Below are 26,303 nucleotides of genomic sequence, written 5' to 3'. Positions count from 1 at the left end.
TCAACATGAATTTCATCTCTGTAATTAGAGTTCCTAAAATGATTTGACACCGAGGCTCTGAGTTTGACACCAGTTTGCCCCCACCTTAGACCAATTATAAAGGGAAGTAAAGCACTTGGACTTAGAAGAATGGCTTTGTTTTCTGCAAGGACCCTTATTGGTGCGAGGATTGCCTTACTTACATTTGTGGCATATCATTTGTTGGTCTCGCCCCGTACAGTAATTGAATACTCAGGTGTTTTAGTCCTTGCATCGTCGATGGATCTACCATTGTTGATGGTGAATGAAAAGTCACCGATTTATGGGACAATTGGTGTTGTTCTTATCACATTGTTACTATCTGATATTGCCGCACTGCTTGATGGTAATATGAAGTACTTCGAAACTACAGTCTTTTGCAGGTTGCTCTTCTTTTTCCCTCTCTGTGCATACTGCTATCTTGGAACGTGGGTTGTCTTGTGTAACAGTGTCATCTTTTCTTATGCATTCATTGAAGCGTGGTTTGGTATCCTAACTTTCTCGACTTTAAAAGAGGAGAAAATGAATAGAGCTAGAGATCATGCTAAAAAGGAAGCTGAGATCAAGGAGAAATATGAGAGAGGAGAACTCCAAGGTGAGGAAAAGAAGAAATACGAGAAAAAGCTCGAGAAGGAGGAGTATGACAAGATTATGAATGAATTTAAAAGTTAGTTGTTAGTGTATATAATTAGCTACGGTGATGTTTTTCTTGTGTATTGCACGTGTATATGAGCAAACAACTCTATTTCTTACCTAATTTGGATGCAATATCAGCTGCTTCCTCAACAGCCCTAGAAATTGCACCTCTCACCCCTCTGTCTTCTAAAGTGAGGAGACCGCCGATCGTAGTTCCACCTGGAGTACAAACCATGCTCTTTAAAGCTTCAGGATGTTGACCACTTTCCATAACCATTTTGGAGGTGCCTTCCATGACTTTTGCTGCGCATTTCTTTGCGGTTTCATAGGGTATACCCATACGGACACCACCCTCAGCCAACGCTTGCATCATCAACAACACAAATGCAGGACCAGAACCTACCAAAGAAGTGGCAGCGTCCATATTTTTCTCTGGTAACTCAAGAGCCATGCCAACGGTATCGACAATTGCCATGATTGTCTCTCTTACCGATTGAAAATCAGTGCCCTGTAAATCGCTTGAAAATGATACAACAGCAGTGCCGCAACCGTATTTAGCCGGTGTATTGGTCATCACACGTGCAATGTAAGGAGAGCCGACTGATGTACTCAATTGGTCAATTTTCCACCCAGCCAGCAGTGAGATGATTACCTTATTCCCGTCTAGGGCCCCCTTGACCTGGTCAATAATAGTCTGACACATAAATGGTTTACATCCTAAAACAATAACATCGGCCTCCTTAACCGGTTGAAAATTGCTCTCCCCATACGTAGCAGTAATTGCATTGCCGTAGGTTTCTTGTAAACGTTGGGCAGAGGCAGAAGAACCTGTGCAACAGAAAATCTTCCCTGGAAATGGGGTTGGCCTATTTTTCAAGACTGCTGATAAAACAGCAGATCCCATAACACCAGCTCCAAGGATAGTCAAAGTATAATTCTCAGGAATTTGCATTCTCTAAATTGCGTTTCACTTCTGTGTGGATCCAAAGACAGCTTTCTCTGATTGACAGAACTCTTGTTCAGGGTTGGTAATTCACCTTCAAACAACGTTCAACTGTTTTCTGATGAACTGTTATCGGGAAGAGTTACCCGGTGAGAGAAAGTAAATTTAACAACTATAAGCGAACAAATACCTGAGCCACCTTGTGTAGTTACGACAGAAGCAGATGTTGCGTTGTGACGATTTTCATATCTGGCAGAAGACGCCAACCTGGATTATAACTATACGTAAAGTCCAAAGTCACCCCACTCTCGGTAGCAATGATAATCATTATCTACTGTTTTATTTTAAAATTAAACCACTTACACAAAACCTGTATTCTATTCTTTGAGAATTCTTTCCACTTGTTCGTAGTTTGTCATTTGTACACTCTAATGGTAAAACATAAAAAAAAACACAAAGTTTTAAATCGCACTTTTAACAACAGAAAAAAAACGGAAATTATCGACTTGATTACGTAATACATAGTGGTTGCCTGCGAAGTTTGTTGGAATTGAAGGCATAACCATTACAGGAAACAGATCTCAGAAGATGATATTCTAAACGGATCCTTCCATTAGACGGCATGAACAGACTCTCAAACCAGCTGCGTTTCTACACAACTTTCACTAAGTCAGGAATGTCGAAAGTTACAGAGCCGGGGTGCAAGTGCACAGACAAACCTAATATTCCCCAACCTAATGAAGAGATGGGTCCACTCGAGTCTTCCATGTACAACAAGATCGTCCGGGATCTAAGTCCAACCCAGTTGATTATTCGGAACGATTCCTGGAAGCATGCCCATCACACAGGTATGGAAAATGCAAGGAATAAGGCAGAATCTCACTTTCATGTTACAATTGTGAGTGACAAATTCAAGGACATTAGGGGTACTTTAGCAAGACATCGTTTTATCTTCAAGCTGTTAGACGAAGAAATCAAAGGGGAAGGGAAAATCCACGGATTTCAAGTTGTCTGTAAAACTCCTGATGAATGGATCAAGTTACAGGAAGCAAAGACTGCCCCAAGAGAGTCAAGCAATGCATATTTCAAATGAATTCGTACATATCTATATAATTAATGAGGTAAATGACCAGTTTTTTCTTTGATTGTAGCTCTAAAACAGAAAAAGAAAATCTTCTGAGGGAAATGTTACTAGTCACATAGTGCATTCATACTCAATGATATCCCAAACCCGTTCCATTTGGTCTCTAGGAATGCTAAACCATTCAGTATGCACTCCGGCAATTTTTTTTGTTGGATACCTATAATCTAAGGCTTCCTTTGAACAGGCTTCACAATACATTTTACCCGCACCATAATCTTGCTTCAGCCTCCTATGGATCCTCTGTTCTGTATCATGAGGATGTGGGGCTACAAAACAGGTTCGTTCCTTGTTCAGGTTTTTGTATTTTTTTCCCGTGTGGCCCTTTGCTCCCTTTGATTCGGAAGACAAACTGAGACGTTTGAACATCTTGACAAGAGTCTTCGTTTCGGCAACCGTTTTTTTGTTGTAAATGGGAACCAAACATCCTGGATACAGCAGTATGAAATTAGATCGTCCACACTGCTTCCTCCACTCATTTATTCGTACTTCTGGTGCCTTTCGAGTGTATCCAACCTTCAGCAGTATTCGGTCAAACGTATCAAATGGAAGCGTTTGGTTATAATCTATCCAATTGGTAGTTGTTGGTGCAGCCAAATGTAAATTATTCGTCCTGACGGCTTTTGGATTCATCATGTGGGCATAAGTAAATACATATATGAATCCAGGTTTATCACAATCTTCATCATGATGTATCATTTTAGAAAAGAACCCCCTTTTTTCTGGACTGCTGTTACGAGATTTCTGGTTTGAACTACCAGTAAGTCCTTTTCTCTTTGGATCATCTCTTCCTTTACCTTTAGTCTTGATATGAATATGGCAATATTTGTCTCCCTCAAGTGATAAAAGTTTGCATTGTAACCCCTTCTGCGTTAAAGCCAAACATCTTTCCCTCCTGGTATCTGTAACTTCTGTTCTCATAAAGATACCCAATAATCCATGGAAGAGGCTGTTTGATCTGCAAAAGCCGTAGAACTAAATCGAATTCCATGGAAATCGGAAAAATGTCTCGGCAATCTACACATTTTGAATCCTCTTTTTTTTTTTTGGAATTCATATCGCCTTGACATTTTAACGACTCTTTGCGACAATTTGCTGTCTCTGTGGTAGTCTATCAAAGCCTTTTTATAGTGTGTGAATTATAGTACACCAAGAAGTGACTATAGCATAGCAGCAATGCATCCACTGAAATTTACAGTGGCATTTTTAGGCGCTTTATCATTGACTACGTCAAGTCCGATTAGTCAGTTGAACAATCCGGAACAAGAGAGACAGATACGTGATTTACTCTCCACAAAACCAGTTTATAAAGATCTACCGCCGCTAAAAGCATTTCCGTCGGATTCAGAAAGAACCATTAAAGCAGGAGAGATACCCAAATACGTTATTGAATATGCCCCCCTGGTCTTTCTTTATTCAGAGGAGCGATATATGCCATATAACATTGAGAAATACGTTCAGAATTTCAAGCCAACTTGGAGGAACGGTACAACCATCAACATTGATGGCAAAGATCCGGAAGATCCGGATTACAAAACGCAGAAGTTGCATTTGAGGGACTTAGAGAAATTACCAAATTCAACGCCAGATGAAATGGTATTCTTAACATCGCTGCAAGATTTTGATAAAGATCCTGAGTTTATTACAGGAAAACATAATATCCCCAATTACTACACTGGGGAGATCAAAGATGCACCTGCAGTGTTAATTGTGACAGATAAAGGCAACGGCTGGGTTGACGCATATTGGTTTTATTTTTATTCCTTCAATTTGGGTCCGTTCGTGATGGGATTTGGTCCGTTCGGTGACCATGTAGGTGACTGGGAGCATAGCCTCGTAAGGTTTTACAAAGGTGAACCCGTTGTTGTATGGATGTCAGCTCACGGTGGAGGTGGGGCCTATTTTTATAAGCATATGGAAAAGGAATCACTGGAAAAAACTGGTGTTGGGTTTAGCAATGGGAAACAACCAGTTATTTTTTCTGCCCGTGGTACACATGCCAATTATCCAAGCACTGGTCAGCATGGCCATGATTTACCTTATGCAATATTGAGTGATTTTACAGATCGTGGAGGATTGTGGAATCCTGCATTGAATTATCTTGCCTATACACACACGCCTGAAGACGGAATCGAGCTAAAGGTAATACAGGCTAATGGGTCTCATCCATTTAGAGAACAAGAGTACGGTGACTGGCTCTATTATGATGGTGCATGGGGGGACCCGAAGCTTGACCCCGCTGATGAACGGCAACATTGGTCACCGTTTGAGTGGAAATATATTGATGGTCCAACTGGCCCCTTGACAAAGAACCTCGTTCGTTTAAGCCCTTGCCAACGTGCAAAATGGTGGAATTTCTGGAGTGGTTGCAACGTTAGGAGATATATACAATATGGTGAAGGTATGTTTGATCAGGAAGGAAATAACAGTTGTGGCAGTTTATACAAGAATATCGAGAGCCCTTGGATAAGGAAAATAGTCCAGATACTTACCTGGCATGGTTGGGGGTGCTTTATCACAGACCTTTTCTATGGATAAGATGAATCGCCAAGTACAATGTCAACAATATACCAAAATATATAAAAGTGGCAATTCAGTCAAAAAAGAGGGTCTGCATGGCGTGCGAAAGAATATGTATACGTTTAATATAATACTTAACAGTCTGTGTTATCATTTCCCATACGGTGCTACATGATTTTTAACAAAGTCATACCAGACCTCCCAGTATCCGGGAGCTACTATAGTATCATTATGGTATGCTTTAAACTCTCTCCAAACTCTGAAATTTTTCCTCTCGGAGCCGTTTTTCACTCCAACAAGTGTAAATAATTCCTTCATATGGCTTGGAGGCACAATTTCATCCTTTGTACCTGCTAGGAATAAGCATGGTATATCGGAGTTGATTTTGGTAATATCTTTTTCTGAATCCCAAAATTCACAACACAACCAACTGAAATATTTTAGGAAAGGGAATATATGGGGTACAACTTTTGGTATGTTCAAAAAGGTATTCTCCAAAATCATTGCAGAGATCATCTTCCCATATTTTGCAGTTATGTAGATTGCTACAGCACCACCCAATGAACGCCCATACGTTATTACTGATGATTTTGAGACTTGGTTATGTGACGCTAGATATTTCATTACTGCATCGGCATCTTTTTTCAGCCCGCTTTCGGTGGGGGAGCCTGTTGATTTCCCGTAACCACGGTAGGAGTATATGAAGACATTGTAATGAAGCTCGTTGTAGATATACTGAACGACAGGTAAAAAATGCCCAATATTGCCTACATTGGGAGACAATACAAGGATTGTTTTGTTTGTGTATTCTAACGATTTAGAGTCATGCAACAGCATGTAGGCGTGTAAAGTTTCGCCATCGTCTGTAGTAATTTTGACTTCTTCATAGGGGAGATCGAATAAATCTGGTGTGTCAACTTGTATCCGTGCTTTGTTAAGAAATGATGGATAGACGAGTTTCCTTTGGAAGAAATAAAGGGCCACTAGGGCAAAAGTAATCAGGGCGGCCCCAGAGACTGCAAGGGTCCGTGCTAGCTGAGCTAGAAAATGAAGCACTGCCATCAATTAAACAGGAGTTCCTCATAGATTAGAACAACATGTTGCATCCCAGTCAAGGGTACCCATTACAATTGAAGAGTGCAGCCGGACAAAAAAAAAACACCGTATAAATACTATCGCGTTACCTTTGTTTACATTTCAGTGTTTGTTTGCTTTTAACCTAGGTTCCCCAGTTTTTGGAGTTTGTTGATTTTTCTTCTTTTGTTTACCTTCTTTTGCTTACCTACTTTTTTCCTGTATACTCTTTTGTATTAGGTTATTCTGTTGTATACTTTTGCAAGCCGGACATCACAACACAATAGACCACAAACCATGGTTTCTTCCAAAATATTAGCTACGACTGCATTGGCATTGCTATCCAGTGCAAGTGCACTACTTCCAATCACCATCAAGGGTAACAGGTTTTTAAGACCACAGGTTCACTCAAATGCGTCGGATGTATTCTTCATCAATGGGGTTGACTACCAGCCGGGCGGGTCTTCTGATTTCAAATATAACATGACATCTGATGTCTTGACTAATCCGGAAGTGTGTGCCAGGGACGCAACTCTTATTCAAAACCTGGGTGTTAATACCATCCGTATCTACGCCATTGATCCAGATTTGAATCATGACGAGTGTATGTCTATTTTCAACGATGCAGGTATTTATGTTATTCTAGACGTTAATTCACCATTAGGTGGTGAGAGTTTGAATAGGGATGATCCTGAAAGTTCATATAATGCTTGGTATATGTCTAGGGTTTTCAGAGTGATTGAAGGCTTCAGGTCATATTCCAATGTTATTGGCTTTTTCATTGGTAATGAGGTTATAAATGACGAAAAATCTGCTGATTTGGATCCTCCTTATCTAAGAGCAATAACGAGAGACGTCAAAGCTTACTTGAAGAATAGATATAATGAAGACAATGAGAGTAGGGAAATCTTTGTTGGTTATTCTGCTGCGGATGTTGTTTCATTAAGAATGCCAACTTTTGAATATCTAACTTGTGAAATAGCAGACGAGGACATTGACTCCTCGGTGGACTTCTTTGGATTGAATTCTTATGAATGGTGTTCCGGTGTTAACGACTGGGATTCCTCTGGGTACAAGGATATAAAGACAGATTTTGCCAATTCTTCTGTTCCAGTTTTTTTCTCTGAATATGGTTGTAACAAAAAGAGCCCACGTACTTTTGAAGAAGTAAGTGGTGGTATCTACGATGGACTAATTGATGTATTGGATGGCGGGTTAGTTTATGAGTATTCTGAAGAAACCTCTAACTACGGTCTGGTTGATATTGAAGATGACAGTTCTGTCACATTATTAGGTGATTACTTTAATTTCAAATCACAGTTAGAGAAGTCAAATATTCCAAATATTTCAGATAGTGACGTTGTTGACTACAAACCAAAGAAATGCAATGCCACCTCCATCCAACAACTGGATAAATCGTTTAGTGCTAATTTTACTCTTCCAAAGGCTAATAAAGATACACAATATATGATTGATCACGGTGTAGAAGTTGCACATAAGGGACAATTTGTAAATGTCGACAAGTACTTGAACTTATACGTTTCCGGGGCATCAAGTTCAGGAAATGCAACCACAGCAGAGTTTGTGGTTTCTACTGGTGAAGAAACTTCAACTACTTCTATCTATTTGACCTTGAACTCTGACAACCTCATCAATGGCAAAGCACAAAAGACTACAACGTCAAACTCATCATCTTCGTCATTATCTTCAACTACTGTCTCATCATCTACAACCACCTCGTCGGCATCGTCTGCCACTGTTTCTTCTATTTCGACTACACATAAGAACGAGGGAGGTAGACTTGGCACATCAGCAATCGCTACTTTCTTTGGTGTCTTGATGGCCCTATTTTAATTTGCTGTATTCTACAGCAAGCATTTATTTCTTCCGTAACCCTTTAATTTATTGAGATTTTTAGTAGTGTACAAAATAATTACACTCGTTGTAGTAAATTCACCAACTGAGAATCGCACGAAAACGTGTGGATTTTACCATAAATTTTCATCTTCCCGCACCTCATAATGCCAGATCATCAACAATAGGAGTCAATAATGTGAACCACTCCAGTGGCTCTTGTTTTGGCTGTGGTTAGCCAACTCCCGATAGCAGTCCGCTTTTCAACATGACCAAAGCATCTGAGACTGTTTTATTCTTTCTGACCATTTCTGCTATATACTTTTCTCTTGTTGTTGGCGTCATTCCAACTCCGGAAATAGTCAAGTCTGAAATTCTTCCTGTTTTGCCATGGTGGGCTCTAGTTTCATTTGGGTGTTACGCGTTGTTTGAACTTGGTTATGGTGTCTTCACGCTCCAAGACAAGGAGGACAAGTATGTCGAGCTCAAACAGCAAATCGACGAGGCAAAGACGTTTCTCAAATCCAAAAACATCGCAGTTTAATTTCTTCGTTCTATGTCACACATTAAATAAACTATTTAAGTTACGAATTCTCTAGTCTAAATCATCCAAGCTTATTAACTACTGAGGGCATCCCCGTTAGGTTGCCTCTTCTTTTGGCTCTTTGCCTTCTTTTTGTTCTCGAAATTCATGAAAACCTGTAGTCCAACAGGCATTCCACTCACCTCTTCTGGGTTTTCATCATGGCTACCATGTATATATTTAGAATCCAATATCTTGGGAGGTGCATCCCAGTCTTTGGGCCACTTCCCTTCGCCCTTGGCCATTAGAGCCTTTGCCGCTTCCGTTCTCTTATGTTTCCATTCTTCCATATCTTCGTTGAACAATTCCCAAACACAGTTTATACAGCCCGACATACAGCAATTGTCAGGCTCGATTGGTCGTTGCGGGACCGAGACACCTGCAATCAGCCTGTGGTTATCTCTGTATGAGACGTCCCTTCTACTTGACTTTTTGGCATGTTTGGACGACCCACCGAAAACATCGTCGTATTTAAGAGTGGATTTCTTGGCTAACGGATTGAAAACTAACGATTTCGAAGTTTGACGAGAGATGTAATATGCATCCGAACGCACCATATTCAGAGTTGCAATCTTACAGACCGCATCATAATATGCATATTTTCCAAAAACATATGGCCAGCGGGATGGGGGTGCCATTTTGGTTCTTCAAATGGTCGAATTGATAGTGTGAATAATCGATGGTCCTTTTTAAGGTGAAGATTGATAAATTCGACCATTATTATTTCAAATTCGATTACCGAAATCGCTACTAGTTGATAAATACATGTTTAAATTTACTGGATTTTCGGTCCTAAATAGAACCATATCATCTACATGGACAAATTGGACACTACAGTATATATCAGCATATTACGGATCAACAGATATCCTTAGAGTCAATATATGAAATATTTATCAGGGGCCGTCTAGTGGTTTGTGAGTGACCATGATTTAGTGAGTGAGAAGGAGTAGGAGGGAGCGTGTTCAGATATGAGGAAGATATCTAAATTGGCAAATTTGGACAAGTGCGAGGAAATGTGAAATATTTCTACACATGCAGGCTACATTTTCCTCTTGTTTGCCTTTCAATTAGAAATTTCAAGTTTAGTATTAAGCTATAGTTAGAGATAATGACTATTATTAGGTTCAGATCTAGGGATGGTCAATTTAGACTTAACTGTGAAGCAAATACGCCGTTCAGTGAACTACTCAATGAGTTGGTGCTGACAAAGTTGCCACCAATTGATACATCGTCATTAGTTGTCAAGTTTCCAGGACCTGGTCTGAAAACTGGGCCCCAGTACAATGCACATGAGATTGCAGATAACACCGTTGAACAATTGGGATTGAAGAATGGTGATATGCTCATGCTCGAATACTCCAAGTCGGAACAACCAGCCGGTGTTTCTATTTCAGGGACAGTTGCTATAAATGCATCATCAACGGGATTGTCTAAACCCAAGGAGCCAACAAATAGAACCCAGTCGAAGCTAGACGACGAGTTAGACAAAGATTCTGGTTTGATTCCTCGTAAAAGGGGTAACTTGTGCAGACATAACGACAAAGGCATGTGTGAATATTGTTCACCGTTGCCGCCATGGGATCGTGAATATCAAGCAGACAACAACATCAAGCATATATCTTTTCATGCTTATGTTGATGAGCTCAACAGCAGTACCAACAAAGAAGGCGGTTCAAGTTATATAGCCCCTTTACAAGAGAGTGACTTTGCAATCAATTTACGATGTCCATCAGGTCATGAGCCTTGGCCTAAGGGGATCTGTTCCAAATGCCAGCCTAGTGCAATTACATTACAGAGACAGGAATATCGGATGGTCGACCATGTTGAGTTTTCAAATAGTGAGATGGTGAACAATTTCATCCATACATGGAGAATGAGTGGGTTACAAAGAATTGGGTTGCTATTAGGTAAATACGAGAGGTATGAAAAGATACCCTTGGGAATCAAGGCCGAGGTTCATAGCATTTACGAATTCCCCCAAATAGATCAGGATGATGGGCTAGTACTTCAAGAATGGGAGGATGAGGATAAGGTTGTTGGATTATGCAATGAGCTAGGTCTTGAGCCGGTTGGTATAGTATTTACGGATTTGTCTGATGCTGGTAAAGGGGACGGTAGTGTTATCTGTAAAAGACATTCAGGTTCATTTTTCATGTCCTCAATTGAGGTATTATTTGCCGTTCAATGGCAGATCAAATATTCCAACAAGTGTAAATGGAGTGAAAGTGGGAAGTTTAGTAGTAAGTTTGTTACTTGTGTTATCAGCGGTAACGTTAATGGAGAAATTGAGGTGAATGCATACCAAGCAAGTGAAGCTGCCGAGGGGTTATACAAGGCAGATCTAATATGTCCATCGACTCATCCAGATCAGATGTTTGTGAAGGAAACAACTGACAAAAGATACGTTCCAGATATATTCTATACAAAGAAAAACGAGTATGGTGTTCAAGTCAAGGAGAACGCCAAGCCTTCCTTCCCCGTTGAGTATTTACTAGTTTCATTGACACATGGTTTCCCAGAGAGCAATGACAAGAGTCTATTTGTTGAGAGCAATTTCCCCATTGAAAATAGAGGATATTTGGGGGAATCGCAGAATTTGTCGTCTCTTTATAGACAGTTGGAAACTGCATTTGGAAGTAATGTGGACTACAATGATTACGATAAGGTGTGCAACGAGTTAAGCAACTGGCACCTCTTGTTCTATCTAGTCAGGGAGACCCATGTGTTGAACAGCGAGGAGGTGTCTCTTCTCTTAAAGAGCGTGGCCACCAAGGATAAGGATATCATATCGCGGCTGCTTATGTCGCCAGGATGGCAAAGCCTTGCCCTAGTGTCTCGGGGTTGACGGTGACGGTGATGTTAATACTGATAGTGACGCTAACAATGACGTTGGAGTGGTGAATGGGTGTTTATGTGTTTATGTTTATGTTTGTGTGTGTAGAGAGTCCTGTGTAACTTGAAACTCTGGTTGTGACTATCAGACAATATCCAAAGGGGAACAACATCGAACATTCTCGAAGAAGCGAGATTTTGTAGCCTGTGCCACGTTTCTCACCTTTACATGGGGTTTGGGCCGCATGCGCCACTTTTATATAGGAGCGAGTGAAAATTTTTAGTTTCCTCAATAAATTGAAGGGTAGGGACACTTTCCAAGATGGATAAGTTGGACAGTTTCTGATGGCAAATAGTTTATTTTATTATTAACAGCTTAAATTGTCCATTTTAAACAAGAACACAATGTCTACCCCATTTGGTGTCGATTTAGGTAACAACAACTCCGTTGTTGCGGTTGCAAGAAACAGAGGTATTGATGTCGTTGTCAACGAAGTTTCCAACAGAGCTACACCAACCATCATTGGGTTTGGTATGAAGAACAGATCCATTGGTGAATCTGGTAAGACCCAAGAGACTTCGAACATTAAGAACACCGTTACCGGTATCAAGAGAATCCTAGGTTTGAAGCCATCATCACCAGACCTGCCAGTTGAGAACAACTACTCTCACGTCCAGCTGGTTGAAAAGGATGGTGAAGTTGCTGCAAAGGTTAGATACCAAGGTGAGCAACAAGAATTCACCTCCTTACAGTTGGCTGCAATGTACTTGAACAAGTTGAAGCAAATCACCGAGAAGGAAACCAAGTCCAACATCAAGGACATTTGTTTGGCTGTTCCAGTCTGGTACACCGAGACCCAAAGAAGAGCCGCTGCTGATGCTTGTAAGATTGTTGGATTGAATCCAGTCAGAATTGTCAATGAGGTCACTGCTGCAGCTGTTGGTTATGGTGTCTTCAAGACCGATTTACCAGAAGAAGAACCAAAGAAGGTTGCCTTTATTGATATTGGCCATTCTTCTTACACTTGTACCATTGCTGCAATTAAAAAGGGTGAAATGAAGGTTCTAGGTGTTGGTTATGATAAGCATTTTGGTGGTAGAAACTTTGACAAGGCCATCACTGAACATTTTGCAGATGAATTCAAGGAAAAATATAAGATTGATATTAGAACCAATCCAAAGGCTTACTCTAGAGTCTTAGCAGCAGCAGAAAAGCTGAAGAAGGTCTTATCTGCAAACACTGCAGCTCCAATTAATATTGAATCTGTCATGAATGATGTTGATGTCTCATCCCAATTGACAAGAGAAGATTTGGAAGAATTAGTTAAACCACTATTAGAAAGAGCAGCAAATCCTGCAAGAGACGCACTCTCAATGGCTGGTTTAACTACTGAACAAATCGATTCAGTTGAATTAATTGGTGGTACTACTAGAATCCCATGTTTAAAGCAAACAATCACTGAAGTCTTTGGTATGCCATTTTCTACCACTTTGAATCAAGATGAATCTATTGCAAAGGGTGCAGCTTTCATCTGTGCAATGCATTCTCCAACTTTGAGAGTCAAGCCATTCAAGTTTGAAGATATCAATTTGTATTCTGTCACTTACTCTTGGGAACAAGGTGCAGAAGATACCGATCATTTGGAAGTTTTCGCCAAGGGTGCATCTTATCCATCTACAAAGATCATCACTCTCTACAGAACCAAGGATTTTGAAATCACTGCAAAGTATACAAACCTTGAGGAATTGCCACAAGGTACTAATGAAACCATTGCTAAATGGACTATTTCTGGTGTTGAAGTTGCTGAAGGTGAAGATTCTGCAACTGTTAAGGTCAAGGTTAGACAAGATCCATCTGGTTTCTACACCATCGAAGAAGCTTATATTGTTGCAGAAAAGGAATTCAAGGAATTAGTTGAGCAACCAGAATCTACTGAAGAGCCAAAGGAAGGTGAAGAAGCAGAAGTTAAGGAACCAGAATACAAGATTGTCAAGAAATTAGTCAAGACTAAGGATTTGAATGTCGAATATTTCGGCCAATGTCTTCCATCCAACATCTTGGATGAATTAATGGAGAAGGAAGGTAAGATGGTTGCATGTGATAAACTAGTTGCTGAAACTGAGGAAAAGAAGAATGCACTTGAAGAATATATCTACACTTTAAGAGGTAAGCTCGAGGATGAATACAAGGACTTTGCATCCGATGAGGAGAAGGAAAAACTCTCAAACATGCTCATGAAGACCGAAGAGTGGTTATATGATGAAGGTTACGATTCCACCAAGGGTAAGTATGTTGCGAAATACGAAGAATTGGCTGCTATTGGTAACTTAATCAAGGGTAGATACAACGCCAAGCAAGCTGAATTGAAGCAAAAGGCAAATGCAAAGAACGAAGCTTCTGCAGCTGCAGATATCTTTGCAAAGATTGCAGCTAATAGAAAGAAGGATGCTGATGGTGATGCACAAATGGACTAGACTTTCCATTGCTGCCTATGATTTGTAAACCTGCTTAACTATATAACTATGCTACACAAGTACATAAGTATGTGTATGATTTTTTGTACATACCTCTATGTTAATAAAATTGACTGCTAATTCAAGAGTTTGCTGAAACTCTCTCTTGAGGATACCACTTTCGAAACCTCCCCCCCCCCCCCTTCCCCCCCTTCCCCCTGATGTTCGTCTTCTTGACATGGACTTTTTACAACACAGCGCATTTCTCGTTTGCCTCCTCTTTTCTTCGGTTTGCATTTCTGTCTTAATTTCTCAATTTTTCTCACTGGCTTTTTTTTAATACCAATTTCAGCCTTAGTTTTGCAACAGAAGGAAGAAGAAGCCGGCACTATATTGACATTGAAGGATACCCCGATCTAACGGATGCCTGAACCATTTATCGACATTGAGAAAAATCGGTCGTACAATCAACAACAACAGCAGCAGGGGTGTTCGGTGCCTTCTAAGCTCTCACTAGCGTTTCAAAACCACCCCGCAGTTGGCGCCGTTTCAGGAACAATAAGGGGAGACACCGACACAGAGGATCTAATCAATGCAGAAGTATCTCGGAAGCTTAACTTACCGCCTGAGGCTTCAGTGCCAGCTGTGAAGAACCAGATAACTATAGCGAGCGGTAATAATGGCCATGGATTAGCTGTTGTCGACAATGTCAGTCAACCAGTTTCGGAAATTCTGGATATTGAAGCACATCCCGAGACGACCAACAGTAACGAAGGAAAGAATCTCAAGGAAACGTTGAAGTCAAACCTACGGATAGACACAGGAGTGGACGATGGTGAGCGCTCCATCAAATCTGTAAGTTCATTTTCGGATTATGATGATCAAGACACACAAGTAGTTGACCTATCGTTTTTCAATGACGAGGAAGAAGACGGAGACGACACCGACAACAGGGGAGGGATTGTGGATGCAGATCAAGGTACCTTTGGGAAAAAGTCGCTGGAAGAAGATCCTGAAGATTATAAAGAAGGGGGATATCATCCAGCGTATATTGGCGAATCCTATAAGCAAGGTCGATATATTCTTGTCCGTAAGCTTGGATGGGGGCATTTCTCAACTGTATGGCTAGCCAAAGACACCACAAAGAATACGCACGTGGCGATGAAGGTTGTTAGGAGTGCCAAGAGCTACAGAGAAACTGCTGTTGATGAAATCAAGTTGTTGACCAAGATAAACATGACCGACAAGGACCACCCTGGCCACCAGTATCTTATAAAGTTGCTTGACTATTTTGACCATAATGGACCTAACGGTACCCATATCTGCATTGTCTTCGAAGTACTGGGCGAAAGCTTGCTAGGTTTAATCAGAAGATATAAACACAAGGGGCTGCCGATCAAGTTTGTAAAACAAATTTCCAAACAGATTCTACTGGCAATAGACTTTCTACATAGGAAATGCGGGATTATTCATACTGATATTAAACCAGAGAATATCATGCTAGGGATTGATCAAGTTGAGGAACTGTTGAATTTCCTCGAAGAGTCTGAATGGGAGAGACATGTTTTGCGCAAAGTATCAAGTAAATTGCTGGCCAAAGGTGGTCTTAGCGCCAGTATTGATACCAAGAGTCTTGCAAACATTACCAAGACCAGAAATTCGTTTGGGAACACCCGTTATGGAAAGAAGAGAGCAATGTCTATAGTCACCAATTCACAGCCACTACCATCACCCCTTAGGTCAAGATCAAGCTCCTTTTTCAATTCGCCATTATCCAGAACCAACAGTAACATATTGCACACAGGATCAGCAATCGCTAGGACGCACTCAAACCAAATGAATAAATGTGAAGGGAGATCACGTCCAATTCCGGTGAACAACACAGTGGAAGAGAAGAACGATGCCGGCCAGAGTATATCCCATGGAAATTCTTCATTTGCTTCTTCAAATGACCTGCCATCGAAGATGTCATATAAGGATATCCAAACTATTATAAATAAACATTCTGAGACAGAGAGAACATTATTTGACTTTATACCACCGAGTGAGGAAGAAATAGTTGATGATGATTTGATCAAGGTCAAAATTGCCGATTTAGGCAATGCATGTTGGACATCCCAGCATTTTACCAACGACATCCAGACACGTCAGTATCGTTCGCCAGAAGTTATACTTGGCGGTGATTGGGGATGCTCTGCAGATATTTGGTCTACAGGATGTCTTATCTTTGAATTACTTACCGGTGATTTCTTGTTTGATCCTGTGGAGAACCCTGCTTTCAGTAAAAGTGATGATCATTTGGCCCAAATAATAGAATTGCTTGGTCCGATACCCGATGAATTGATTAGGAATAGCCATTACGGACGCCATTTTTTCCATCCAGATAACAAAACACTTCGGAGAATAAAGAATTTAAAGCCATGGCCTTTGGAGAGTGTTCTACTTGAGAAATACAAGTTCTCCGAGGCAGATAGTTTGGAAATTGCAGATTTTCTCAAGGGCATGTTAATTCTAGATCCTAAACGTAGGATGGACGCAGCTGGTCTTTCAAACCATTTTTGGTTGAACGATGCTAACGTTGAAGGCCATATAGACAGAGAAGTTGGTACTCGCGGGGAAGACATTGGCAAAGGTTGGTACTCCGAAGTGACTCAATCTCGACAAGCGCACTCGGCACCATTAGGCTCGAAGTGAGGGTAACTAAATCAAAACATTTATATACAACTTCTAACGAGTAAAAGAACGTAACCTAATGTTATAATACTAACTTTCTCCTGTGATAGCATGAGTTCTATACAGATCGACAATTAAAACACCACGGATAAGGATCTTCGCGCAGTCTCTTTTGGAAGTTTTGTTTTTTCAACACGCCCATTTTTTGAGTGTTTTTGAAGATTCGGAATGAGATGGCGTGTGGATTTTTATTACACCTAACTTTTCTGCAAATAGGTGCAGTACAACATGCACTTTACGGAAGAAGCGTTGGACGAACTGACCATTTCTCTTAGAGAGGAAAAAAACAGACATGCTGTTCCAAGGTCGACAATTGCCGACATAAATACGTTTCTTGAGAAGAAGATGCCCTGTTGTTCTGTTGAAGATTACACCATTTGTTCTCTAGCGTACAAAACCATGGCTAACTATGTTGCCGATGTTCCGGAGAATGCAAGGTTTGTTTTTGACCTGATAAAGGAAAACATTCCGGTTATTCCTAATGAAACACAAGCCTCGTGCTCAAAAATAGATTTATCTACCTTGAATTTTTTCATTCAGGTGCAATTGATCCTCCTGAACAACATCTTTACCACAACTAAAGAAATGATGACAAAGGACACCTGTTGTCTGATTGTTGAGAAGCTGTTCAGACTGGTGAGTTTCTGTGAAACACATATGATCGACATAGATGGATATTTAATAATTGAGATACTAGATGAGTGTCAACCTATTATAAAGGAGATTGAAATTAGGCAGTTTTTACTACTAAGAGACTTCTGTTTGATGTTAAGTGCAAAGGCGAGGTCGGAAGATGATGCAGATTTGTCACAAAGTGCTGCCAATGTTTGTATCAAATACTCGCTATCTTTAGACTGTTCCACTATTACCAATGGGGAAAAGGAAGCTATTTTTTTCAAGTTGTACGGCGAATTGTCAGATAAAGTCGATGAGCAGATCTTACTCAATATCGTGTATGAGTTTAGAATCTGTACGGATGCCTTTTTGGACAATTTGATATCTCTTTTCTTTGATCCAAATACCAAGAGATTGAAAATTGAGAAGTTTGTACCAATGTCATTACTACTGTTGTCAAATGAGATTATATCAGAGGAAAAAATGGATGGTCTCTTGTCTAAAATATCGCTCGATGATTTAGTCTCATTCTATTTCAACAAGGTGTATCCAAATCTACAACCGAAACATCCCTTTGAGTTGCAAAGCATTGCGTTGTTTAACAAAATACCTATAAAGAAACTCAGAATTCCTCGCGAGCCTCTGGTACATTTTCTAAATAAGTTGAGTACGTTAATAAATCCAACATTGTTACAGGTATACAAAGATGTCATAGTTTTGCAATTATCGTTTTTGGGGAAGATTCTAGCCTCTGATGAGATTAAAAATGAGAAGGTTTTGATTCTTAAGTTTCTGGAAGATTTGAAGCTATCAAACGAGTTTAAAGATTTTCCCAATGACTTCAAATTTATCTTGAACCAAATTGACTTCCCATTACTTTATAGATCGAAAGACCGTCCTTTAGATTCTGAACTCACATCGTTTTTGAAAATGACAATAGGTGAAGCCAATACTCTTTTGAGCGGGTCGCTAAAGGAAAAAATGTCAATTCCAATGTCATATATGCTAGAATTGAGTAAGGTCTTTGGATTCTATGCGCTCAAGTTCAAGAATGTAACGTGGTTTAAAGAGTGTTTTTCTACCTTCGAGACTGTATTCCAAGATGTTGAAGCCCAAATGAAGTCACTACAGGGAAACGAAAAATCATCGTGGAGCATATTGGATAATAACTTACATTATACTAGAGCTATAATCAACAACAGCTGATTTTTTTTTTTTTTACTCTGAGGATAAAGTAAATAGTGTTCTCGCAGAGAGTATAACGCAGACGTCTTTGTACACATGAATTGCTAATCATCGACATTGGTTTAACGTTTAATATTTAATAGGATTACTTATTTGTGTATATAGAAAGGTTAACTAATTTACCTTATCCTTTTTGGCCACCTCCACTAAAAACAGGTTTCTCTTAATGTAGTATTGATCACCCATACCTTTCATATAGGTGGACAGAATCATATTATAAAATACGAAATAGTAGATTCCTAGACCGGTAAAAACATGCCACCAACCATGGCCCTCTAATAGGAAACCTAATGGTATACCTAGGTAATCTCTTCTAATATGGATCAACGTTGAGCAAAAAACGTTATCGAGATTCCAAATCAGAAATCCAAACGCAAATAACGAAAAGGAAAATGTTAGTAATTTATAGAGGAATTTCCTGCTGCTTGGATCAGGAACAACAGCTTGGATAGTTCTGATGGTTTTGTAGATGACACCAAAATTTAGTGCCGCATAGAAGACCTGATGAAAAATAGGATTTCTGTAGATGTATATGTATGTGTACGTAAACCAGCAAGTAACCAAAAACGTACCGGCATTCCACAGGAACTTTGCGGGTTGGCGCTTATTCCAGCCCCAGATATAACCAAACGGAATTGCTGTGACCCAGACCATCGGTAATTCGTCCATTAGTTGATGTTCATAGAGTAAGGTTGAATGGAACATAAAGCTTCCAATTCCAACACTTGCAAATCCTATGCTAATAAAAATATACAGCATTCCATGCTGATTCTTGAAAGTCGAGTAGATGTGGTGAACCGCTAGCAGGACAAACCCAACATTGGTAAATGCGTTAATTAATTCAGCAACATACGGAGTAAAGAGGTAGTTCTCTTCACACCAATCTATTGTTGCTGTTGGTGGCCCCCAGTAAGGGGTGTATGATGTTGTGGGATATGAGAATGCAAACATGTCTTTTCTATGCGAACGTCCAGCAAAGAACAGATCATCTTTAAAAGCAACTGAACAAATTCTGAATACTTAGATATCGTGTCACATCATTGTGCCGAGTTAAAAACTTCACCGAATCTTCAATTAACCCAAAAAAGAGAAAACAACTCTTGGATACTTCCGAGGATCGTGAGAAAGTTCCGTGTGCAAATTTGTTGGAGGCGGGATGCCTCAAAACGGGTGATAAGTGAGGTGTTTAAGTGAACCAGCGGAACACCACTAACTCAGAGGCATACATATATATAGATAAAATCATTCTAATATCTATAAAAATAGATGTTGACATACAGAGGGGGAAACTACCTGTGCAAACTGTTGGCCTACACTATGTTATATGGCCATTTTTGAATACTTACCGTATTTATACAAATTCCCAATGGGGAAGATGGCGATTTAACTAGCAAAAACACATGCTAACAATTTCGTACAATGTGGAATTATCTGATCAATGTGATGCAATTTGCAAACGGGGCCTGAAAGTATTATAGTGTCTAGGGTATACTACATGTGGTTCCTTGGAATGGCATTATGCGTCCTTATAAATCTAGTACTTAAACTGAAGCAAAAAAACCTATGCCTTCTTTGCAGGTTGATCGCTCTCAGAGACATCATGGCATCCTGTACCACCGGCGCTATCTGTGCCAATCAGTTTAAGCCTTTTCTTCAACATTTTCTTCATGGTGTCTCTTTTTTTCTTGTTTTCTTCCTTGGCAATTAATCTTCTCCATCTGAACTGGCATGCATTCAGTGTCCGTTTGGGGAAATGTACAGAAATTTCTCTCCAGCCTAGTTTTTTCTCCTCCTTCAGGTGCCTTAGCAATTTGTCATCATCAGCGGTCCATATGGGCGACCCAAACGCCGTCTTTGGAGAATCTGCCGGTGGTGGTGAAGCCTGTGATCTATTGACCGACGTGACTATGTTATTAGTTTGCTGTACATATATCGACGTGTCTACTGGTAATAGCGTTGATGAGGGGTACTGATAGTATGTTAAATAGCCTGGTCTTTGTGTTTTGGCTTCATTGATAGGCTCTCCTAATGAAAAAGCCTGTTGCGTTTGTATAAAATGATTAGGCACCAGCGAGGGAACGCCGCTATAGGGGTTTATCATTGGTGATAACACTGAATTCATTTCAACATCTTCATGCTTAATCTGCGGTAAATTTTGCGGTAGTTGTTGTGGTAGCTGTGTTGGAACTATTTGCGGTAGCCTTTGTGGCACTTGTTGGGACAGTCTTTGTATAAGTGGATGTGGTGAATGTTGTAAACGTAACGGTATCTGCTGTGGTGGTAGATAATGATTTTGATAACAGGGCTGAAGATATTGTTGCTGTTGTTGCTGCTGCTGCTGCTGTTGTTGTTGTTGCTGCTGCTGCTGTTGTTGTTGTTGTTGTTGTTGTTGTTTTTTTTGCTGATGATGATAATCTTCTACTTGTTGTGCTTGATCATGCAGATCTTCAATATGCTGTTGATGCTGAGGGAGGCTTTGGAGTTGCTGTTGAAGCGCAACTGGCGGATAAACTATATATGAGGGGTATGGAACCGGATTAGCCGTGGAGTGGATTATGGGGTTTGATGGAATAGAAAGCATTTCCATGTGTCTTGCAGTTTTGTTATTAGATGAAGGGCCTATATTTGCTGGCCTGGGTGTATTACTCATCATTACTAGCAAAGCGTTATTCTTGAGGGAAAGAGCAGTGGTGGAAATTGTTGTTGATCTGAGGCATCCATTTATGTGCAAATCGATATAAAGCCCACCATCTATTAGATCCATTGAGAAAAAAAGGCTTGCATGTGAGAAATAATGAGCGACTAGAAGAATCATGCCAACACCCATCTCTAAAAAATATCGTTTATGCGTGATATTTTTATAGATCATGCAGATCCAGAACAATTCCTAAATATAGTGTCACCCAAGGACATCGTGTTCTGTGACCTTCAGATTTGTTGTTTATATTTACCAAACTCTGGCAAACACTTCCGATATTATCTATGTACTCCTTGATACATGTTATGGGAGAATGAATTTCTTGTTTCTCTGACCCTCTTCCCCTATAAACAATTTTTTTTTGTAATTATTAACAAATGTTTCGCCGTCGAAATTATTCTTCCCCAAATGCTTCCATGCATGATTTGCGCGCTTAAATGCATTAGAGAAGTTCAAAACCGAAATTTTTCCTTGTTCTCGGACATTTGAGAAGGTGAAAATTTGTGAAGAGGTATAACTCTACTTCAAGAAAACTCCTTTCGTAATAGGTCCAAGAGAACAAGTGGGAATTTACGGAGTCGATAATGGAACAATAACAAATGCCATAAGGAACTGTTTGTATAGATGGACGTGTGATTTTCTTACTAATGTCTATGTCGAACAATATCTCGAGTCTTTTTATTGTTCCCTTGCATACAAATCAAGTTTGTTTTTTGGTATTCGAAGAAAAACTAGCAAACAAAGGGAATACGACTTAAATCGCTTGTGTTTTTCTACAAAAGTGTTGAGCCTTTTTCGATACTTCTGTTTGCTATATACCCCATTAACTTAATATGCATATATCTATTCAGTATGGCATTGCTTGCTATTGTGATTACGCATTTGTTACTTTTGTCGTTGCGGTAGAGTTCGTAAATACTGAAATGTTTTTTCGCGGCATGTAAATGTACACTACCGGGGCATGTACGGCATTTTGGAAGAGGATCTGCTGCCAAGTTTTTGGCAAATCCTTAGTATTTAACTCCAAATACTTGGCAATCCCCACTTCCCGAAATGAACTCATTAATGAAAAAAAAAAAAATCTACAAGATAAAAAAAAAGTCGAGGAAAATACGTGCAAGTTCAACCTTGAACTTGTTGAAAAGCTGATATAACCTTGGACATAAATCGAATACTGTTTATTAAATCTATTACGCTTGTTTATTTATACGGTTTGAGCATCACTATCTAAATACTTTAGCCGTTCCCTGATTTGGGCCTTATGCTCTTCCCTTTTTCGTTTATTTTCGTCTTTCATAACCAGCCTTCTCCATCTAAACTGACACGCATTGATGGTCCTTGTTGGGAAATACATAGATATATCTCTCCAGCCTATTTTTTCCACTTCTTTCAAGTACCGCAGCAGCTGGTCATCTTTGGCGCTCCAAATCGGCGACCCAAAAGCTGTCTTCTGTGCTACCCTTTTTTCACCGGGATTTTGCTCCTTGACATTCAATTCGTTCGGAACCGGTTGTATCCTTGTGTTTTTTCGGTTGCCCGAAGCAGAAGGAATGACGGGTATTAGCGGATGGTAGTATGCCATACATCCCGGGATGGGCTTTATAGAGGAAACATCGTCAATTCTTGGCACTGAATTTGGCGAAATATCTGTATTAGTACACCGACTAATATTGGTAGTGAAGGGAGAGGTAGCGGAAGGGGTAGATGAACCCTCTAAATGAATCATTCTGGAAGATGGCTCCTCTTGTATTTCCCCTAGTTCCAGGGCCTGGTTGTTGGAGGAGTGATACTCAAATTGTGAACTTAGGTGTGCAGGTAGTGGTGGCGATGCAACTTGTAAATTATTTTGAAAGCTTATATTTCTGTGTATAGTGGAATCTTGTATTTGTAGTGGAATTTGGTTTTGATTTTGGGTTGTGGCCGGATTTGCAAAACGATCAATGTAAGGAATAGAATCGGTAGTATTGCAAGATGGCACAGGCTCAGTTGAGTAAGGTGCTTGAGATACTTTTGAGTAGAGCTGTCCCTGTTGATGCGTGAATGTCAAATGTGAAAGATAAGTATTTGGTATATGGTGATATTTGTCATGCGTTTGGTATAATTGGTTGGGATCGGGATATGTATGTGCAGAAGACTGAGAATCTGCTTGGTTCATAGGAACCGATGAAAACTCACTAAATGTATCCAGGTGTGAAGAATTCGGGGAAGAATGGTGATGGTCTCTCAGTTGATCATCTTGAAACTGGGACGATTCCGGACTACATGCAACACTATTTCGATAACCATAGAATGAAGAAGCAGTTTTCCCACTTTTGAGATGCGGCGATGTTGACTGACTTGTATTCTCTGGGTAAATATAACCGGCCAAACTTGTTTGCGTTAATGACGATTGAACACAAGCCGGATTTTGATCCAACGTGTTTATATAAGATAAGAATTGCATGTTGTCTTGGACAGGCATAGTGCTGCAATTCGAAGCGTCATCAGAGGAGGTACTACTCATAACTTATGTATCTTGAACAAATCAATGCAAGGCAAGCAAAGAATGAATGAATGTTAAACGAATGTACAGTAAAGACGGAATAACTGCTCGAAGACCATAAAATATTTACAGGTTAATGAAAACAGAACAGCCTTCTTGTAGAAGAAAAACAAAGATGAGGGAAAAAGCTATATTTTATATATGTTTGCATGTTGCAGGTGTGTTACAAAATGTAACAATCTACAGTGGGCGGTTGATCCCCTGTAAGGAAACCTTATTTAATATTGCCGGATCTAGAAAGACAGAATAAAGTCGGCAGGCGCTTACAAAGAAGTGCCAGTGACACAGACCTCTCCTGCATAGATTTTATAAAATCTTGGTACCTTCCTTAATGACACTGGAGGACGTTTATGTCCTCCTTGTTGTCCATTTAAAGATGAGATTTTAAACAATCTACGAGAAATGCATAACCGCAGCGATTGTGCATGACTTGCTGCGACATTATGCACTAAAATGTATAAAAATGCACTAAAACGTACAAAAACGCACAAAAATGCACTCGAACGCACTAGCATGCAAAAAAAAGCGCGCTAATGCACAAGACCATTGCCGAGCTCAAGACTAGTGCTTGGAGTTAGTCCCGCCAAGAAAGCCCTAAATCTGGCGTGTAGGATAGTGTGAGACAACTCGACATGTAGCGGCTTATTATTTGCTCGTGGAAATTGTGTGAGAGTTCCCACATTTTGTATAATTAGCCCGATTTGTCTCAGAATTTTGTTCTTTTAGTCTCGAAGTTGCCGGCTCCAAAGTTAGCTGACCGTTGGTTGTTGAGTATAATGGCGTGTACTTCATAATACTGTTGTTCCAGTCATATTTTTAAGAATGACAGACAAGATCCATTTTATCATTTCACCCTGTATTCGGTTTCCATAGGGAGGTTAATATCGGAATCTTCAAAATCTGAAAACGGGATCTTCACCGTGCAGATCGTAAATTTCCTTAGTGTGCCCTTGGCAAAACTTCCTACCTGCACAAATTCTCAAAACAAAGAGGAAACTTAACAGATCTCGGAGGAGCCTGTACCCCGCATATCAAGATTTGGATATAGTATAAAAATATCCTCTTAAGTAAACAAGAAAAGCTTATATTAACAACCTTAATGTGTATGTATTAGGCTTTACCTAATATAATACTTCACAACTAAACCTTAAGAAGTGAGAGACAATGTGTGTTGCGCGCCTAAACAAATATAAAATTAAAGGTGCTGGTATTATTCCAGGAAATTTGTCACCCCCTTTGGTATTGTTTCGTATATCACGACACGAATAAGGGGTTTTTTGTGAGGTGACAGATAGAGAGGCATTGTTGCCTTCAGCAAGTATAATAAGTTTCATATTCAAGAGTGTGCCGGAAAACAAGCTCTTTGATAGAAAAGGGGTATAGAGTAAAGGGCTGTGCGAGACCTGAAATTCCCGAAACTGTTGAACTTCTGGTTAACTCATGTAATTTGCTCGTTTCTCGGTACTTGTTGTTGAGGTTACATATTCCAAAGAGCAACATAGTAAATAACACGGTAAAACCTATACAAACTTTCTAGCTTTTACATGTAAATACATATACTGTAAAAAAATCCCACTCGATTTATGTCTCTGAGGCTAAGCCGTTTCACTTTTTTACAACAACACAAGAAAATACTACACATCGTTATTCAACTTCGAATAACTAAATTGGAACCCAGCAATTGAGAGTGTATTTGTATAGAGCCTCTTTAATGTCAAGTGTATTCTTTATATCACTAGCCCAAATAGACTTCGCAACCACATGTGCATTTGCCTTTCCCGGGGTAGCTGAAATGGATTGAAATTACGGACTCTGCCGCAGCTGCGTGAACAAAAGTCACCGAACCTTAAACGTCAAGATAAATAGGAATCTTTCAACGTAAGTACGTAAACTTTAGTATTGTCCTGAACTACCGAAACCTTGTTGACTGTCACATCAACTAGCTCGGGGAGGTTATACTCCCGAAATATTACCTCTTTTGAGTCTGATCAACGGCTCCAAATAAAATCGGCTATATGTTATGTTGGGTTACGGAGGAACTTGAAAGCGAGTGTTTGTGGCTGGCACGTGACGTGTATATGCGCTGCATCGCTGATCACGTGAAACCCCTTTTTGTTCTTTCTTTTTTTTTCTCTCTGGAAAGGTGTCTGTATACACATGCAAGAAGTAATCAATCTCCGTATTAGGAAGTGTATCTAGATATTGTTTGCATTGAACACCTACATTGTTGTCCTGCAGGAAACGCGTAGGCAAAATGTTTTGTTTATCACCAGAAAAAAAAAGAAAATTTGCTTCATTTTGAGTTATACATGAAGAGGTACATGGAGAGGATACACGCTTTATTCAGAGTATGTAGTTTGGTTTCTGCTCCGGTCCATTTTTGTATACAACGCGTTCAAGCCAAACAATATC

The 26,303-nt window shown here is 39.9% G+C and overlaps 15 protein-coding genes across 15 annotated transcripts; 8 read left to right on the top strand and 7 right to left on the bottom strand.

Annotated features, from left to right (window-relative positions):
* Positions 1 to 129: 129 nt before the first annotated feature.
* Positions 130 to 690, top strand: C5L36_0C10790 (uncharacterized protein; the record flags this gene model as incomplete). The annotated part of the gene is made up of 1 exon (XM_029466791.1): positions 130 to 690. One exon carries the CDS (start codon positions 130 to 132, stop codon positions 688 to 690), a length of 561 nt encoding a protein of 186 aa, XP_029322651.1.
* A 70-nt stretch (positions 691 to 760) lies between these two features.
* Positions 761 to 1,606, bottom strand: C5L36_0C10780 (uncharacterized protein; the record flags this gene model as incomplete). The annotated part of the gene is made up of 1 exon (XM_029466790.1): positions 761 to 1,606. The coding sequence occupies one exon, from the start codon at positions 1,604 to 1,606 to the stop codon at positions 761 to 763; it is 846 nt and encodes a 281-aa protein (XP_029322650.1).
* Positions 1,607 to 2,219: 613 nt separating this feature from the next.
* On the top strand, positions 2,220 to 2,690 carry C5L36_0C10770 (uncharacterized protein; the record flags this gene model as incomplete). Its single annotated transcript, XM_029466789.1, has 1 exon — positions 2,220 to 2,690. One exon carries the CDS (start codon positions 2,220 to 2,222, stop codon positions 2,688 to 2,690), a length of 471 nt encoding a protein of 156 aa, XP_029322649.1.
* Positions 2,691 to 2,792: 102 nt separating this feature from the next.
* On the bottom strand, positions 2,793 to 3,659 carry C5L36_0C10760 (uncharacterized protein; the record flags this gene model as incomplete). The annotated part of the gene is made up of 1 exon (XM_029466788.1): positions 2,793 to 3,659. The coding sequence occupies one exon, from the start codon at positions 3,657 to 3,659 to the stop codon at positions 2,793 to 2,795; it is 867 nt and encodes a 288-aa protein (XP_029322648.1).
* A 255-nt stretch (positions 3,660 to 3,914) lies between these two features.
* On the top strand, positions 3,915 to 5,276 carry C5L36_0C10750 (uncharacterized protein; the record flags this gene model as incomplete). The annotated part of the gene is made up of 1 exon (XM_029466787.1): positions 3,915 to 5,276. One exon carries the CDS (start codon positions 3,915 to 3,917, stop codon positions 5,274 to 5,276), a length of 1,362 nt encoding a protein of 453 aa, XP_029322647.1.
* Positions 5,277 to 5,408: 132 nt separating this feature from the next.
* C5L36_0C10740 (uncharacterized protein) lies at positions 5,409 to 6,320 on the bottom strand (the record flags this gene model as incomplete). Its single annotated transcript, XM_029466786.1, has 1 exon — positions 5,409 to 6,320. One exon carries the CDS (start codon positions 6,318 to 6,320, stop codon positions 5,409 to 5,411), a length of 912 nt encoding a protein of 303 aa, XP_029322646.1.
* A 309-nt stretch (positions 6,321 to 6,629) lies between these two features.
* Positions 6,630 to 8,186, top strand: C5L36_0C10730 (uncharacterized protein; the record flags this gene model as incomplete). The annotated part of the gene is made up of 1 exon (XM_029466785.1): positions 6,630 to 8,186. One exon carries the CDS (start codon positions 6,630 to 6,632, stop codon positions 8,184 to 8,186), a length of 1,557 nt encoding a protein of 518 aa, XP_029322645.1.
* A 618-nt stretch (positions 8,187 to 8,804) lies between these two features.
* Positions 8,805 to 9,407, bottom strand: C5L36_0C10720 (uncharacterized protein; the record flags this gene model as incomplete). Its single annotated transcript, XM_029466784.1, has 1 exon — positions 8,805 to 9,407. One exon carries the CDS (start codon positions 9,405 to 9,407, stop codon positions 8,805 to 8,807), a length of 603 nt encoding a protein of 200 aa, XP_029322644.1.
* Positions 9,408 to 9,880: 473 nt separating this feature from the next.
* Positions 9,881 to 11,617, top strand: C5L36_0C10710 (uncharacterized protein; the record flags this gene model as incomplete). Its single annotated transcript, XM_029466783.1, has 1 exon — positions 9,881 to 11,617. One exon carries the CDS (start codon positions 9,881 to 9,883, stop codon positions 11,615 to 11,617), a length of 1,737 nt encoding a protein of 578 aa, XP_029322643.1.
* Positions 11,618 to 12,009: 392 nt separating this feature from the next.
* On the top strand, positions 12,010 to 14,079 carry C5L36_0C10700 (uncharacterized protein; the record flags this gene model as incomplete). Its single annotated transcript, XM_029466782.1, has 1 exon — positions 12,010 to 14,079. One exon carries the CDS (start codon positions 12,010 to 12,012, stop codon positions 14,077 to 14,079), a length of 2,070 nt encoding a protein of 689 aa, XP_029322642.1.
* A 402-nt stretch (positions 14,080 to 14,481) lies between these two features.
* C5L36_0C10690 (uncharacterized protein) lies at positions 14,482 to 16,752 on the top strand (the record flags this gene model as incomplete). Its single annotated transcript, XM_029466781.1, has 1 exon — positions 14,482 to 16,752. The coding sequence occupies one exon, from the start codon at positions 14,482 to 14,484 to the stop codon at positions 16,750 to 16,752; it is 2,271 nt and encodes a 756-aa protein (XP_029322641.1).
* Positions 16,753 to 17,019: 267 nt separating this feature from the next.
* Positions 17,020 to 18,612, top strand: C5L36_0C10680 (uncharacterized protein; the record flags this gene model as incomplete). Its single annotated transcript, XM_029466780.1, has 1 exon — positions 17,020 to 18,612. One exon carries the CDS (start codon positions 17,020 to 17,022, stop codon positions 18,610 to 18,612), a length of 1,593 nt encoding a protein of 530 aa, XP_029322640.1.
* Positions 18,613 to 18,765: 153 nt separating this feature from the next.
* On the bottom strand, positions 18,766 to 19,602 carry C5L36_0C10670 (uncharacterized protein; the record flags this gene model as incomplete). The annotated part of the gene is made up of 1 exon (XM_029466779.1): positions 18,766 to 19,602. One exon carries the CDS (start codon positions 19,600 to 19,602, stop codon positions 18,766 to 18,768), a length of 837 nt encoding a protein of 278 aa, XP_029322639.1.
* A 610-nt stretch (positions 19,603 to 20,212) lies between these two features.
* On the bottom strand, positions 20,213 to 21,520 carry C5L36_0C10660 (uncharacterized protein; the record flags this gene model as incomplete). The annotated part of the gene is made up of 1 exon (XM_029466778.1): positions 20,213 to 21,520. One exon carries the CDS (start codon positions 21,518 to 21,520, stop codon positions 20,213 to 20,215), a length of 1,308 nt encoding a protein of 435 aa, XP_029322638.1.
* A 1,033-nt stretch (positions 21,521 to 22,553) lies between these two features.
* Positions 22,554 to 23,852, bottom strand: C5L36_0C10650 (uncharacterized protein; the record flags this gene model as incomplete). The annotated part of the gene is made up of 1 exon (XM_029466777.1): positions 22,554 to 23,852. The coding sequence occupies one exon, from the start codon at positions 23,850 to 23,852 to the stop codon at positions 22,554 to 22,556; it is 1,299 nt and encodes a 432-aa protein (XP_029322637.1).
* Positions 23,853 to 26,303: the final 2,451 nt, after the last annotated feature.

This window comes from Pichia kudriavzevii, chromosome 3 (genome assembly GCF_003054445.1).
Source record: "Pichia kudriavzevii chromosome 3, complete sequence".
NCBI lineage: Eukaryota > Fungi > Ascomycota > Pichiomycetes > Pichiales > Pichiaceae > Pichia > Pichia kudriavzevii.
This window is presented reverse-complemented; position numbering and strand designations above follow the sequence as displayed.